This window comes from Malaclemys terrapin, chromosome 18, assembly GCF_027887155.1.
Source record: "Malaclemys terrapin pileata isolate rMalTer1 chromosome 18, rMalTer1.hap1, whole genome shotgun sequence".
NCBI classification, from domain to species: Eukaryota; Metazoa; Chordata; order Testudines; family Emydidae; genus Malaclemys; species Malaclemys terrapin.
Window position 1 is genome coordinate 4,166,207 of NC_071522.1, and position 16,741 is coordinate 4,182,947.

General features: G+C 48.0%; 1 protein-coding gene across 1 annotated transcript; it reads left to right on the forward strand.

Moving 5' to 3' along the window:
• The first annotated feature begins 1,199 nt into the window (after nt 1-1,199).
• ALDH3A2 (aldehyde dehydrogenase 3 family member A2) lies at nt 1,200-16,192 on the forward strand. Its single transcript, XM_054008089.1, has 11 exons — nt 1,200-1,232; nt 3,791-3,958; nt 4,516-4,747; nt 4,860-4,945; nt 5,720-5,928; nt 7,635-7,752; nt 8,465-8,606; nt 10,294-10,460; nt 11,911-12,010; nt 12,581-12,816; nt 14,869-16,192. The coding sequence occupies exons 2-11, from the start codon at nt 3,797-3,799 to the stop codon at nt 14,881-14,883; spliced, it is 1,467 nt and encodes a 488-aa protein (XP_053864064.1). The 5' UTR covers nt 1,200-1,232; nt 3,791-3,796; the 3' UTR covers nt 14,884-16,192.
• The last annotated feature ends 549 nt before the right edge of the window (nt 16,193-16,741 follow it).

Sequence of the window (16,741 nt, forward strand, 5' to 3'; positions counted from 1 at the left end):
TTATAGTAGCCCCATCTAAATTGTATTTGCCTAGTTTATCGATAAGAATATCATGCGCGACCGTATCAAATGCCTTACTAAAGTCTAGGTATACCACATCCACAGCTTCTCCCTTATCCACAAGACTCATTATCCTATCGAAGAAAGCTATCAGATTGGTTTGACACAATTTGTTCTTTACAAATCTATGCTGGCTATTCCCTATCACCTTACCACCTTCCAAGTGTTTGCAGATGATTTCCTTAATTACTTGCTCCATTATCTTCCCTGGCACAGAAGTTAAACTAACTGGTCTGTAGTTTCCTGGGTTGTTTTTATTTCCCTTTTTATAGATGGGCACTATATTTGCCCTTTTCCAGTCTTCTGGAATCTCTCCCATCTCCCGTGATTTTCCAAAGATAATAGCTAGAGGCTCAGATATCTCCTCTATTAGATGTCCATTGCCTCGATGGACTCTTCTCACATGATCTCACTGGAATCTACTTTTCCTTCAAACCCTCTCACACACCCCCTCGGCCCCCCAAAAAAACAACAAAACCAAAACTGAAATGGAGAATTCAAAATTTTCTTTTGGAGCAGAAACCCCTTAGGAAACAGGTTTACAGATGACTGGGTCAGATGTTGCTAGAGGTGTATGGAGATTCCTTGTAAACTTCCCTCCTGGAAATCCTAACATTTCTTTCTGTTGCTTATCTTTTCTTCCTTTCCTGTCTTTATCTTCTTTACCTTCTCTGCCCATTCCCTCTTTCTTAAATCTCTCCTCTTGGATATAGGTGCAGTGAAAGAAAATCCTCTGAGATGCAGCCCGGAAATCAAGTAAGATGGACTGAGACCTAGAGGGAATGGAGTTAAGATTTTAAGGAGAGTGAGAACTGAGATGTTGAGCTCAAGGAGGGAACAGTGGTCCAGATCCTGAAAGATTTTGGCATCTAACTCCCACTAATTCTAATGGGAGTTAGGCACTTAATACCTTTCAGGATCTGGGCCAATGTACTTTGGACTTTGTAGAACCTGCCAAGAACCACACGCAAGAAAATAATTGGCAACTAAATATTAACGGTCCACAATTATGTATAAAGATGTTTCTTGCAAATACTATACAGGTGACCCTGGGCTTGGAGCCAGATTTCCTTAGTGGGAGGGATGAAGTCAAAGTAGGGAGGTGTTAGGGGCAGGGCTGTGTTCTTTGCACTCATTGCTGTCGAGAAGTCTGGGGAGAAGCTGCGTTTAAGGTAATGTCTTTTCATAACAAGCCACTTTTGTTAAATCTTAATAGCAAACTACCTACTCCCAGGGAAGGGGAGCCACTGCGCCTATTTACTATGAAATTTCTGCCCTTTGTTTTCTCAGGCAAGGAAGAGAGCTTTTGCAGGAATAGCTTTCCTCCTCTTGCTTCGGTATTAATTATGTAGTGGAAGCTGCTTCTAGTAAACTCTGATATACAGAGACGTAGAATGAAATGCCTGTATTGTTTTAATAGAGTGGACTGGGGAGAGGGTGACCCTAGATTGAATGAAGTCTCCATTTACAGTGAAGTTGTTCTGTGAACACAGATGGCTTCATTATAACCAGGAGCTCCTATCATTGTAAAATTTGCAATGATCAAGCTGTGTTTTGCAGGGTGGGTGCCCAGCCACTAGAGTGAATGGTGCCACACTTCAAAATAAATTCATTCTTAATATTTACATTTTTTGGTAGCATTTAAATAAACATGAGGGTGTGGAGGGATATGTTTAAATAAATTCCCTAAGTCTGGGAAAGAATGTGGGCAGGGCAGATTTGTCAGCTGCCCTACCTCACCCTGGGAACTGGCAAGAGAGCAACTGGTATCCCATGGACCTCTCTGAAATAGACTTACTGAGAGAGAGTGCCATAGGTCAAGCAGCTGTGTTCTGTTGGTGTGTTGTCCGTAGGCTTTTACTATTATTTGCATGAACATAGGGTCCTTTAGTGCTCAGGAGTCTCTCTGCCCCCTGCTAACTATTCCCCAATCGCAGCCATAATCTTGTGACTTCATGATCTCAAAATTAATGAGCAGAGGATTAGTAGCCTTGCCAACAGCTGCAGGGCACTGGCAGAGATGCCAACTCCCTGGGCCAAGCTGTGGCTCTACCTGCTGGGAGGGGTGAAGTAGCTCTATGTAAATGCCTATGTACCTGTTTGTTCAAATGAGTCCTACATGCTCTGCAAATATTGACTCAGGTTCAGGAACAAGCCTCTTAGGCTGGCTATACCTGAACCTGTCAGGGCCCTGGTGTTTGCAAATTTGCAGAGTAATTTACCTCGTGCCCTAGATTGCAATGGCTCCTTCATTATATCTTCCACCCTTCTCTGTCTCTACCTTCATCTCTCCTACAGTTAGTCCCTCCCTTCCGCCCCTCTGTCTACTCCTGATCTTGTATCCGTTGTCATGCTGCTGCCCTAGGCCCCTGCATCCACCTCCCAGGTGCTGCACATCAAGTGCCCCTGTTCCTAAGGACAGCTGAAATTGCACCTCTATGTGAAATTCAGATCCAAACCCCGTACACTTTCTTTTGCTTGTTCTATATCATACTTGCTGCTCAGGCCTTTAGGGTATGTCCCTACGGCAGCTGGGTAAGTGCCTCCTAGACCGACAGGGCTAGCTCTGCTCTAGCTAGCGTCCTAAAAATAGACAGGGCAGGAGCGAGAGACTCAAGTATAGACCCAGGTGGGTGGGCAGGCTCAAATAGGGGGGATAGCCCATTCCACAACCTCCACACAGCTATTTTTAGCACACTACGTGGAGTCAGTCTACCAGGCCAGGAGGCACGCTACCAGCTGCAGTGTAGACATCCTGAGGCAGGGACTCACTATCTGTGGCACAACTCACAGCTGCACAGCACTGGGTACAATGGGCCTGATTTTTAGGGGTATGTAGCCCCCACCGCTCCACATAAAGTCACGGAGCTGCAGGTGCTCAATGCTTCTGAAAATCAGCCCTAAGAAAAGCAGAACGGGCTGCAGAAGCCACAGACAGATGGAATAAAGCAGGTGTTATGGGCTGGTGCCTGGCTCTGCATGATGGGGGCATGCACCCACCCCCATTGCACCTACTCTGACACTGACCCCACCCACCCCCAACACTGCACTTGCTCACCACCCACCTCCTGGGGACCTGCACCCACCCCTCCATAGTGCTCACCCTGCCAGGGATCCTCTACAAACTCCACGTGCTTGGGAGCAGGTGGGGCATCGGGGTCCCGCCCTTCCCTGGGTGTGTTGGGGGAGGCATCAGGCTCACTCTCCCCCGTGCCCCCTCCATTCTCTCTCTAGGGGGGTCTGGGTTCCACTAGCGTCCCCTCCATTCTCTGGGGGGTGTCCCCCAGGGGCCCCTCCATTCTCTCGGGGGGGGGGAGTCTGAGTCTCTCCCAGGGGCCCCTCCATTCTCTCGGGGGGGGGGGGGGGGAGTCTGAGTCCCTCCCAGGGGCTCCTCCATCCTCTGGGGGGGGTGGGGAGCCTGAGTCTCTCCCAGGGGCTCCTCCATTCTCTCGGGGGGGGTGGGGAGCCTGAGTCCCTCCCAGGGGCTCCTCCATCCTCTGGGGGGGGGGGAGCCTGAGTCCCTCCCAGGGGCCCCTCCATTCTCTCGGGGGGGGGTTCCCCCAGGGCCCCTCCATTCTCTTGGGGGGGGGGAGCCTGAGTCCCTCCCATTGAGGTGGGTGGGGGGACCGGAAGTGCGGCTGCCCCCTACCCGGTCAGGTGACCGGAAGGAGGCCGTGTCAGGGCAGGGGGGTGGAGCGGAGCCGCCTGTGACCGCCGCTCTCTCCGGCAGCTCGCGATGGACGCCCGGCAGCAGGTGGTGGCGCGAGCCGGGGCCGCGTTCCGCTCGGGCCGGTCCCGCCCGCTGGAGTTCCGGCTCCGGCAGCTGCGGGCCCTGGAGCGGATGGTGAAGGAGAAGGAGCCGGAGATCGCCGCCGCCCTGCGCGCGGATCTGCACAAGGTGCCCGGTGCCCCCCTTGTCCCCACGGGCCGGCCGGGCCCGGCCTGTGCCCCGGGGCCCGAGCGTACCCCGAGCTGCGCCGGGCTGGGGAGCGACGCCTCAGGCCTGGGGTGGCCGGAGCCGCCGAGTCCTGCAGCCGCATGGGGGGCAGGGAGGGGCAGCTCAGGGGTTGGCGCACTGGCCTGCTAAACCCGGTGGTGAGTTCAGTCCCCACTTAGGGATCGGGGGTAAAGTCAGTCCTTGGCCCGGCTAGTGAAGGCAGGGGGCTGGCCTCGACCTTTCGGGGTCCCTTCCAGCTCTAGGAGATGGGATAGCTCCGTATATAGGCTCTGAAGCAGAGTCACGTCTGTTGTATAAACGTGTCCCCAGGGGGAATGTCCCAATCACCTCCCCGCTGTTGTGCAATGTGCGCGCTGCGAAGGAGACCGCGCCGTCAGCTCGATGCAGGTTCAGCTTGTGCTAATTGTATTGGCCATCGTCCTGTTTCTGGCTCTGGGTGTCAATATGGCTCCATTGCTTTGGCGTTCACTTACAGAGCACCCTGTTATTTATGACAGAGCGAATGCAATGCATTCAGTTTCGAGATTATGGGAGTGTTGGGGGAGATCGCCCTGATGGTGGACAACCTTCCTACGTGGGTCGCCCCTAAGTCTGTTCCCAAGAATATAATGACGCTGACAGATGAGGTCTACATCCACCATGAACCGCTGGGTGTGGTCCTGGTCATTGGGGCTTGGAATTACCCCTTTGTCCTGATTATGCAGCCTCTAATAGGGGCCATTGCAGCAGGTATGGTATAATCCTTATGCCTTGTTTTGTTGGCCTTTACGGTCATCTTTTCTCTCCTTAGTGTGTTACAGGCTCAAGCAGACAACACATTGTCCTGATTTTTGTCTCTTAGGAAATGCTGTAGTAATCAAACCTTCAGAGATAAGTGAAAATACAGCAAAACTTGTAGCTGAGCTGATCCCACAGTATATTGACAAGGTCAGTAAAAGCCAACACTCCTGACAGTTCTGTTATTTTTAGTTGTTTGTTTGTTTGTTTGTTTTGTAGTGCCTGGGCCCTACGGATACAAACTTTGTATCCGTATCTGATCCACGATCCACAAACATGATCTGTGGATATCTGCAGATATGAAATGGATCTCTGCAGGGCTCTAGACATAAAATTTGGATCCACATCCATCCGTAAACATTGTCCGCAGACATAAAGTAGATATCTGCAGGGCTCTGCCAATCCAAGTTCCATCATGCCAAGTACTGTACCGGCGTGTACCAAAGATGGTCTCTGCCCTACAGAGTTTGCAGGTGGATGCAACAAACAGACAGGGTGGAGGGGGAGCACACGCTAACGGTGAGACTATTCTGAACAACAGGATCAACAGAGGGGAGTTTATGGAGGGATTAGAAGGAAAATCATGAGGTGGCTTTGCAGGTGTCCATGAGGAGCTCATGCATGAGGGAATGTTCCAGGCAGTTAGTGTCTTGTAAAGTCAAGCAGACTGAGTCTTTCGGTCAGTGTTCCGAGCTGCATCTGAAGGATCTGGAGTGAACAGCTCACATCAGGCGTGGGAGACATTTTGCAGTGTTGAGATTTCTAGGCAAACAGTCCAAATGGGATGGTGGCTCTGCATTTGCAATGACCTTGTCATGCAGTGACAGCAAAGTAATGATCTAGTGTTACAAATCTCTTGACCTTTATTGCACCAAAGTCAAGTCAGTTACACAAACGTCTTGCTCTTTCTGCCTGCATTTGAAGGACCTGTACCCAGTTATTAATGGAGGGGTCACGGAGACAACTGAGCTGCTAAAGGAGAGGTTTGATCACATCTTCTATACCGGGAGTTCCCAAGTGGGCAAAATTGTCATGGAAGCTGCTGCCAAGCACCTCACCCCTGTCACGCTTGAACTGGGTGGAAAAAGTCCGTGTTACATTGATAAGGACTGCAACCTGGACATTGCCTGCAGGTGAGCTCGTCCTCTGGGGGTCAGTTGCTGGGGGCGGGGAGAAGTCCATGAGGAGTGTTTGTGGCTCTCACAGTTGGACACATGCCTCTCTGATTATGGTGGCGGCTTATGGCCAGACTCTCCTTTCCTACGCTGGTTTCTCTCTGTCTGGGGGTTTTGGTTGGCTCCCACTTGACCCCCCTTCTGCTTGTTTGAGTTTGGACAAATAGAAACTGAAAGATGAACCGTTTATTTTAGCATATTTGGCTCTGTTAATGTTTTTTAAAAGCTTTTATCTAATTAGTTTAAATACATTTGATGTAGCAGTTTGCACAGTTGATTATACTTGACTGTCCGCATTGGGCGAGGGAGGAGACTTTAAAAGGTGCAAAAAATTAGCTTAAGCTGCCCCCTCGTTATTTAAATGGACCCAATCTTGCAAGTTGCTCCATGTGCAAGTAGCTGGCAGGATGAGGCTGTGGTTTTGGATTTTTGTTTGTTTCATCCCATTCAGTTTCACAGCCATCCTGCAGAATCTAGAACAAAGGGCACAAGTCCAGAGTCCCCCAACAGCAATCTCGGAACACTCCCCCAGACTCGTGTCTGGCAGTTGCCGTGCCTTGATGGGACCCTGCTCTGTAAATTACTGAGCAGTACAAAACCAAATATTTAGAAAGCTGTTTTTAAAATAGGAGGCAACATTCTTTAAAGCAGCTGTTAGAGGCCTAATTCAGTAACTCCGCTTATTATGGATGCTGGGGTATTAACATTTTTCCTGCAGCAGAGCAAAAGAAAATGGGTCAGATTGAAAAGTTGCGGAGAAGAAGCATATTCTATTGTACGCTCATGACTCAGTTTTCCATTTGCCCGAGCAGAGCTTGAGTATCTCGTGTGGGGGCCCCAAGGCTTGCGTTAATTGTAAGAACGCAGAGTTCTTTAACATAAGAAAATCATAGCATGGCACACATGACTTGGGTCGCGTTTCAGTCATTGCAGCCACTGAATTTTTTTTAATCCCACTTGAAGTCTCGCTTTGTCTTTCCCGGATTTGGTGGGTGGTACCGTCTTTCCCAGAACATCCAGCTATATATGCTTACATGCCTGTGCTCCTGTTTAATCTTGTAAAATGAGACTAAAACCTGCACTGTTTGTACAAACATGCACTAACGGTCTTGCTAGGCAGAGACTTTGGAAGGCTGCAGCCTGTAGATATGGTCGACTGATAGCCAATGCTGATGCAGCGTGTTACAGAAAGATAGCTGCTGTACCTTGATCAAGGCTCTTGCTCTAACTCTTGGCTATTTTTAATTAAAGCAGAACACTGCAGGGTTCAGGTGCTCTTGAATTGCTGGAGTTTGTGCTGCTGTTGATCTGCATGCAGCATTGGTTTCAGAATCCCCTGTCAGCATCAGCTGGGGGAATCCTGTGACTCTTAACGGGGGTTCCAATGAGATCATCTTATCTAGGTTTCAAAATTTGTTTACAGAGCACTAGAAAAGAACACCATTGGGGTGTAGTCTCTGGTAAGAAGCATTCCTTCTCTCCCCACCATGACTCAGCCTCCTGCAGGGAGCTGTGCTCCTAGGAGATGCTGAACATCAAGCTAGTAATCACTTCAGAATGGTTTGGGATGGGCGTGGTGCATCGGCAGTGCTCCAGGTAGAGATGTCTCTTTTTGTCAGTAAAACACTAGTAAATGGAGATCAATCCTTTTCTTCCTTCCTTAGACGGGTAGCTTGGGGGAAGTATTTGAACTGTGGGCAGACCTGCATCGCCCCCGATTACATCCTATGTGACCAGTCCATCCAGAACAAAGTAGTGGAGAATATCAAGAAGACTCTCAGGGTAAGTGTTAAGTGACGTGTGCTTTGAAAATCTGCGGCTGCTTTCCTTGTAATTGTAGCCGTGTGTGTTTTGCTCTTGTATTTCAGGCTCATGATGGTGTCAAGTGTGTGCCTTGCAATGTTTGTAAACTGCTTGACAACTCCAAAGCCCTTGTAGCAGTGCCAGATCTGGGGACTCACTCTGGCCTTGGCTACACTTGAGAAGCGCCGCCAGCGCTGCGAGTACTCCACCTCTCTGAGGGGAGTAGCTTGCAGCGCTGCGAGCGAGCGTGCAGCGCTGCAGGCGCTGATTACACTGGCGCTTTACAGATTACATTGGCGCTGCGCTCGGAGGGGGGGGGGTTCACACCCCCGAGCGCAGCAAGTTGCAGCGCTGTACAGCACCAGTGTAGCCAAGGCCTTAGTCAGATGGTCCCGCTTGTGTTTCCTAGTGTCGATTCAGTTTTCCCAAGCCTGTCGAGTTTCAGATCTGTGCTGTCAAGTGTAGCTGGAAATCCACACCCGCAGAGAGCACACGAATACATTTCAAGGAAGTGACAGGCACCTCAGAGGCTGAGAAACGGCCTCATCTGAGTCATGACAGGATTTGCAGCCTCTGCAGTAGTCCAGCGGATGGCTGTGCTGACTCTGGCCTAGGAAGGGAGGTGCCAGATTATTGATCAAACATGTCCAGTTTTTAAACCCCACCCCCTTTTCTTTTCTCTTTTTTACAGGAATTCCATGGGGAAGATATAAAAAAATCTCCAGATTATGAAAGGATCGTCAACAAGCACCACTTTAAAAGGCTCGTGACACTGCTGGAAGGACAGAAGATAGCTTACGGAGGGGAGACTGATGAGGCTACGTGCTTTATAGGTATTCCTTCTACATTTGCTTGGGACAAGAGGGTGGCATATAGCTGTTACCGTGATCCTTATGCCAGCTAGTGTCCGCTCCTCTCTGAGCTGATGTGTAGTCAGACTTCTGGCTCATTTCGCCTGTATTTAATCCAGTTGGTGCATATGATTAAAATAAAAAGCGAATATCTCCTCCTACTCCAGCCTAATGTTCCTACGGGACATGTGTTTGGCGGCTGTTTCCGTGTTTTGATATAGCTATTCATTCTCCTCAGGTCTAGTATGAACAAAGCACTGGTGAATGGCAGAATAACAGACCAGCTTCAGTTTCCTCATTTTCAGGTCTTCCCTTCCCTCCTTCCCCCCAAGCTCTCAGGCTCCTGTTAATCTGTACAAATCTCTTCTAAGTCACAGAGACTTGTGGTACCTGTTTGGAAGTCACACCATGGTGCAAAGCCTCTGATTGTGCTCAGGTGGTGCCAACACCACAGGCATGAGGTCTGCCTTTTGCCTTCCTTTTTTAAAAGGGATAAAGCGTGGGGCTGGGATCCAGGAAACCCGGGTTTGTTCTTTGCTCTGCCACTGACTTCCCGTGTGACCTTGGGCATGTCACTTGACCTAACTGCTAATGATACATAATGTAGCCTGGTCCTATAATAAATGCCAATTGGTACTCCGCTAAGGAGAGGAGACCCTTATGGTTCTTGCCCCAGGATCAGACACAACAGAGTCAAAACTGACAAGTTCAGTAACTTGTAGGGAACCCCAGGCTGTATGGGAAGGGTACTCACCTGGAGACCAAAACACAACCTTAACCACCTTTTATTAATACAATTAATAGAGACAAGAAAGCTCTGAACCACAGAAGCAAATAGCAATAATAGAGTATTAGAGAAATCTTAACCGTTATTCCTTGCCTAGCATATGCTCATACTTATATACTCACACCCCTTTCTTGGAGATCTGGTGGTCAGAGACAAGACAAAGGACCAGCCCTGTCTCTGGCATGCAAAATGGGTTTGATGGTCCGGATCCCCGGTGCTTGAAGATAGGTGATAAAGGATTGAAGGCTGGTGGGCTAGCTGCCTTCTTCACGTGGGTTCTTGCTTATATAAGGCCTGGGAATCAGCCTGAATATTCATACAAAAACTCTGCCTCCTCTGTCCATATCCAACTTCCTCACCCTCATAATATTGGGGTGCCTTTCCCTGATAGGCTAGCATATTCATCCTTATTGACTCATCCCTATTGCTAAAGCAAATTTGTGGTTAGATGTCTGCCAACAATCCTCTCTGAAAATATCCAAGCTTAGTATCAGTTCAGTATTCCTGCGGTTGCTCAGTCTCATGTCAACTTTTCTCATAAGCAAGCTAGTCCCAGTTCCTCAAAATCTAGGGCAACTGTTGGACCACTTTATTTGTGCTAAAGGTCAGAGGTCTATGCTTTACTTACACTAACTTGCTTAGGCCAGTGTCTGTCAGGATGCAGGCCTGTAGGTTCCTTGCATTACTGCTAGTGAAATAAGGCTACTCTGGCCCTACGGACTACGTACCCACCTGACTAGAGCAACAAAACGCCGTTTATTTTCTTTGAAAATTGAGATGGGGATACTTGCTGTGCTAGATGCAGGAGAGTGGGTGGGGCTTCCTGAGCAGAGCATTTATTTCCCTATGTCCTAATTCAGTCTTCTCCCCTGTCTGTTGTAGCCCCGACTATACTCACTGATGTTAGCCCAGAATCCAAGATCATGAAAGAAGAGATTTTTGGCCCCCTCCTTCCAATCGTGACCATAAAGAGTGCGGATGAAGCAATTCAGTTCATAAATCAGCGGGAGAAGCCACTCGCCCTTTATTTATTTTCCAATGATAAAAAGGTAGGTCCTGGGCTCCAGAGTTGGAGACACACAACTCTGCCCTGCATATTATAAACACAGAGCCAGGTTCATCCTTGGCATAGCTTCATTAAGTGCGTTTGGCTTTAGCTCCTGTTAAATCCCAGCTCTTGGGTCCTCTGGAATCTGATATTCCCAAAGCTTCTGGAACTCCCCTATCCTTAATGGTGGCAGATTAAATCAATCTGTTTTGCCCTCACACCCAGGTGGGAACACAACATAGATGGGTCATTTTGACAAGTGGCTTCCCACCACTCCAGTGCTCGTCATAATAGCTCAGGGTGACCGGGCTCTCGAAACAGGTCAGGCCTGTTCATACACCACCAGAAGAGTGCTATGTAAGAATGTGTAGCTTGGCAACGTAGCAGAGACTGAAATACTAGCTCAGGTAAGGACACAGTCAGTAACAGAGGCTGGTAATCTTTAATTACAATATTAGGCAAGTTGTGGCCTCTGGACTTGCAAAGATTCTAGCTAGTACAGATCTTGTACAGATCACTGAATCAGCTATTGCTAGTGGGAACGTGATAAAGCCAAATACATTATAAGCAAAAGGGAAAGGGGTGTGTGCGTCTGTCTGCCTGGGAAAGCGAAGTTTAACCCAGCTGCTGGTGCAGTTCCATTGAGGGCCGTGGGGTTGTACTTGTGTAGCTAAGAGAATTTGTCATCTTGAATCTGAACTCCTAGTTCTAAAACAGGAAAGAACTCTGTTAATGCAGAGTATTAAGACTCTGTACAAAGGGTAGCTCCTCCTGCAAAAGACAGTTATCAGGCATCTCAAAGTCTGAGCATCAAAGGATCTTGTGCCGTCAGCACCAACTTCTTCATGGTGACACCTGGCCCTAGTTAGCCTGCTTGCCAGCCCTTGGAATACAGCTGAGATTTTATTACATTTATAACCATATAAAACCTGCATCTCTTATGGGTGGCTTATTAGAGTGTTTCCTTAGTTGGCCAGTCTCTGGGTTCTCTCAGGGGAACTTTTCAATCCTTCCTTAGTCAGGGCTGACGAATTACCAGCTGAATTCCGGAGCTGTGTGATGTAACCCTGATCAGCCACCCGTTCTCACCTCTTGATTCTCACTGCATTTAGCTTTGAAATATTTGTCCCTTTAAACATTTCTAAAACTTGACTCTATAGTGGTGATCTTAAAGCATTCATCACAATGCTGTAATCTGACAAGAGGCCAAGGAAAATGTTGGGTGCTACGTGAACACTACATGGTGCTGTTTTGGAGACTTCCACCTCCAAAAAAATGTCCCCATTAAATGTCTGGAGAAACAGAACATTTCTGAAGCCACAGGTAGTAAACTCAGTGAGCGGGTTCCCATCATCCCTAAATTTCTTTGTCAAGATCATCCCTCTAAAACTTTATATTAAACACAGCCGGTAGGTTATCTAGCATTGTATCGTCTGTTTGTGTTTTATTAGTTGATCAAAAGGATGATATCAGAGACCTCCAGCGGCGGTGTCACTGCAAACGATGTCATTATGCATTACACTCTCCCAGATCTGCCCTTCGGTGGAGTCGGTGAGTGACTCTGTGTAATAAACCATGAGTGTGCTGTGTAGTCCTGCTCTCTGTATCTTAGCCACTGGTTCTTTCTAATGATCACGTGACTGATCAGAGCCTTGGAGTTCTGTACAGCAGGCGGCCCCTCGTCCTTCTTAAATAAATACAGACAGCAGGTTCCCGTAGAAAGGTGCTGGCCTGAATTCCCCCTGTTTATCCTCAGAACAGGTAGACACGCACCCATACGCAGCTTCCAGCACACCCGCATGTGCTGCACTAACGTTCCTCCACCTGGAATGACCTCTTCTGTGGATGAGCCGCTAACTCCGTTTCCAGGCCCATTCAGTCCTTGGTCCCTCTGCTGAGAGTGCCATCAAGGGGTCCCGGTGTGGTGCAGACACCTGTTCTCTGGGAACGGGACTTAGACCCCCGAAGGTTTGACAAAGGGCAGGTTACTGAAGAGGAAATGGGTTTCGAAAGGAACTTGTCATATTCTGTGTCTTTGGCACTGCTAGCCTGGATGTGCCCAACGGATTAACTTGCCCAACCAACTGCATGCTAACTAGTGGTGTGTGTTGACACATTCAGGGAACAGTGGAATGGGCAACTACCATGGCAGACACAGCTTTGAGACCTTCTCCCATCGCCGCTCCTGCTTAATTAAGTCTCTGACGATGGAAAGTGTGAACAAAATCCGGTACCCGCCAAACAGTCAGAGGAAACTGGACTGGGCCAAGTTCTTCTTCTTGAAGCGATTTAACAAAGGCCGCCTGGGGCTCATTGCCCTGGCCCTGCTGGGAGCCATCCTGGCTGCGGTGATAAAGGTGAGCTTTGGGGCTCTGGTTTTCTGTACCATTGTGTGTTTTCAATGAAGGTTTATTTCTGAGCCCAGTTAGCGCATGGAGGTCCCACTTCCCAGCCTTGCTCCTCTCCTGGAAGCTGGTCTACTGTAACTTTTGAGCTGAGATCTGTGTGAAAGCAGGGCCAGCCAGAAGCCCTTAAATCTGCTTCGATCTCACTTAGGCTAGCAGGATCCAGACCGGTAACAGGGCTGAGCTGATCCTTGGGCAAATCCTCTGAGTCTGCTAGGCCATTATTGCTCTAATTTGATGGGTAACGTGTGAGAAACTGAGTCCTCCTCCTGAAGAACGGGTTGGGACGTGGCTAGATGCAAGAGCTGCTTCCACCACTCTTTCCCCATTAGAGCTTTCTTTGGGAGTAGTTGGCTGGCTGGCTAACGAACTGAATGTGTGGCATTTGTAGCTGCGCATTGCTTACAGGGATACTGAGGAGGGGAAGGTTGGCTCTTGGCTCTGCTGCAGACAGCCCATGTAACCTTGGACAAATCACTTCCCCATGTGGATGTGGGGCTACTTCCCTCCCTCCCAGAGGTGCTGTCAAGCTCTGGAGAGGGGGAGCAGGGCTGTCTGGGTGGCATGAAACTCTTGCAGTTTGGAGTAGATGGAGGATTCAAGATGGTCCATGATACAGAACGTCTTTAAATGTCCAAATGAACAACTTCCAATAATACAGCAAACCAGGCACTACACCAGGAGTCAGCAACCTTTCAGAAGTGGTGTGCCGTGTCTTCATTTATTCACTCTGATTTAAGGTTTCGCGTGCCAGTAATAATTTTAATGTTTTTAGAATGTCTCTTTCTATAAATCTATAATATATAACCAAACTATTTAAAGTAAAGTAAATAAGGTTTTTAAAATGTTTAAGAAGCTTCATTTAAAATTAAATTAAAATGCAGAGCCTGCCGGTGCCCAGGATGGTGACAGTGTGAGTGCCATTGAAAATCAGCTTGCGTGCCACAGGTTGCCTACCTCTGCACTACACGCTGCCTTGGGGGAAGTGAGGGTAACCAGGGGCTGGGTGTGCTGTCATGCCACACAGCATAATGTCAACCCTAACTTGTGAATCTTTCCTGCCACAGCATGGGTAGACTTGCGGGCGGAGGGGAAGGGTAATACTAGATCAGCATGTCAGTAAAGACTGGTTGAATTGGAATCACCATTGGGGATCACATCCACTGTCCCTCTAGTGCCGTATCCTGTCTGACCATGGCCAGCCGGAGATGCAAGATCCCCACATCAGGCAATTGCAGGCTAATCGTTGCCCACATTAGGTCTCCACTCGTCAGAGTTTGGCTTGAGCCCCGAAGCACACGGTTTTCTGTCCCTTCCCGAATTCTTTGTTACCATGCATTATGAGATGAGGTCCCTCTTAAACTATTGTGCCAGTCTGTGACCAACTCTGTCTTTGAAATAAAACCTTATTCTACCATCACCCCGCACCTCGTTACGTGCCGGCTCAGTGAAGCGGGCGACGTTTGGGTTTTCCCAGAATCAGTGGCCTGTGCTGAAGAGAAAAGCCCTGGGTGGTGTCTTGGCAGTGCAGACACTGTGTGCCTGGTCTGTCATTGCTCAGAAGCAGCAGGTTTCAAAGCCAGGCTAGTCCTGCTGAAGCAAGAGAGGACGTTCCTTGTGTGGCGTATTACAGACCCTGCTTGTAGAGGGGGGAATCTTTCAGAGCCATGGATGTGGGTACTGTGTGGAGTGAGCAGGCTTTCCTTCTGTCCATCACTCTGACTCTTGACCCTTACAGCCAGCTCACAGGGGGTTGTGAACAGCTGATTCTTCTCTTGCATGCAGCATCTAGGCTGTGGATTCTACACCGTACTCAAAACAAGAGTCAAAAGGGGGTGAGAATAGGGAATAAGAGACTGACAAGGGGGCCAGGAAAAGCAGTGCCTGTTGGATCCAGAGTTTGTTCAAGTGGGGAATGCGCACCCACCTTTGTTAATATCTAGGCGTTGGAATTTATTCCATCTCTCTGCTGAAGTTATACAAGATCTTTCTTTGCCTTCACAGGTGGCCTACTCTTGAAGAAAAGAAGTGACCTGACCTGCTATAACCAATCCACAGTACTCGTACTCCGAGCGCACACTTTATGTAATGACCTTTTTCAACTTGAGAGTTTTTTACTTTTTTTCTATGAAATATTAAGGGCACAAAGCAATGAGAAGTAAAGTAAGAATGCACTAGCTCGTAACAGTGCTGGGGCTAGCACTTGGTATTGATTTGAAAAGCCATGCGGCAATACAGGGATTAATGCAGCAGTGGGCATAAAGTATTGGTTGTGCAACCAGCGAGAAGAGAACTGCAAAGCAGGAAGCAGAGCACCCTCAGTTGCTACTCTATGCTGTATCAAGACCGTGCTTATGTCTTCTCAGGACTGTCACCTCCTGAGCTCGCCCAGTCTTTGCTGGAGAAGTAGAACGTGGGCTTACGTTTCAGTCTGGGAGCCATCACCGTTCAGTTCCTCCAGTGATTTTTCCAGAGTCCTCCAAAAAGAGGGAAATCAGGACCTGATACACTTAATGTAAAGAGTAAAAGCCCAAAATAAAACAGAGGTAGCCTTTTTACATCTTAATGGGCAGATACATTTTCTTTAGAGTTCTTCCCTTTTATGGTATCTGCCTAGTGTTGTAGTAAGTATCTTCCACACCTTGTAATTAGTCTTCTATGTCTTCCTTTCTGGTGTGGTGGAGACAGATTTTACTAATACTCAAGACTAATTCTGACTAAATGCACATTGAGGCTGCTGCTCACCTTCTAACCCAGGACATGTATCCCTAGAATCTCCCCCAGAAAAAAAAAGATTGTCCACTCGTTAGCCCTGTGATTTAATCTGACCGCACAGTCAACTAGCTGCAGCTTCCAAAGTGAAAGACCTGCTACAACTGTTAGAGGGTTGCAAGGTATCTGTCTTGTAATGCTGCAGTCACCTGTGCTCCTATCTGCCCAGCTTGCCTTTTGTGATGCAGGGGCTGTGTTTAGAGCATTAGGAACTAAAGAATTCACTCTTGGCATATTTCCATTTGCTGCTGGAGAGAAGCCAGAACATACTTTCAAGTGAAGTATACCTAATTTTATGAAGACACCAGTTAATTAACAAGGGACCTATTTCAGCTGAAGGGGAAGAGACTGGATAAACTTAAGCACTAGAAGAGGTTCCAACTTTTTAAAACAAATATTTTTAAACAATAAGGAAAATAACCTGATATACTATTAAATTTCACTGAAGAATTTATATTGAAAAATTATTTGCCTTTTGTTCAGTAGCTGGAAATGTATGCTGTTTAGTTAAATAGATTTTGAAAGTACTAAATAAACGCTGACTGACAAACAAGAATGAATGGAGCTTTGTTGGCTCAATAGAGGAGGCAGTATAGATAAGTACCTGAGAGGGAGTCAGGAAACTGGGGTTATGTGCAGTTCTGCCACTGATTCCAGGCAAGGCTCTTCACCCGACTTTCCCCATTTGTAAACTGGGAATATTTCCCCCCCAGAAAAAGCCCTTTAACCTCTAGGTGAACAGTGCTCTGAGGGGTAAGTTATTACAGATATTAACCTTTCATGCTCTGTCTGTTAGTATAGCCTGGTGCTGGGTATGACTACAGGTTAGGGAGGGAGCCAGCAAAACTCTACTGGAAGCTTCATGCTAGAGCTACCCATATTATTGAAATCTCCTTCCTGCCCATAGAGAGGCGTGAGGTGAGGAAGAATGAGATCTGCACACACTGTTCCTGTGTCAAATGAGTTGATGCTAATGCAAACTCCTTTGGAAAGCTGTTCCTTCCCTGACTACTGTCTCTCCCCGTATGGAGCAGTCCTTTCAGGCAGCATGCATTTGAAGCAGATACCCCACTCTGAGAGCAGAGATGGAGAATATGCTCTGAAG

What these genes read in the sequence shown, in the direction of transcription:
- ALDH3A2 (XM_054008089.1), top strand. Translation starts at nt 3,797, where the DNA reads ATGGACGCCCGGCAGCAGGTGGTGGCGCGAGCCGGGGCCGCGTTCCGC. An exon ending in TCCCACAGTATATTGACAAG is followed by an intron (nt 4,946 to 5,719) that starts GTCAGTAAAAGC and finishes CTGCATTTGAAG; the next exon opens with GACCTGTACCCAGTTATTAA. An exon ending in TGAGGCTACGTGCTTTATAG is followed by an intron (nt 8,607 to 10,293) that starts GTATTCCTTCTA and finishes TGTCTGTTGTAG; the next exon opens with CCCCGACTATACTCACTGAT.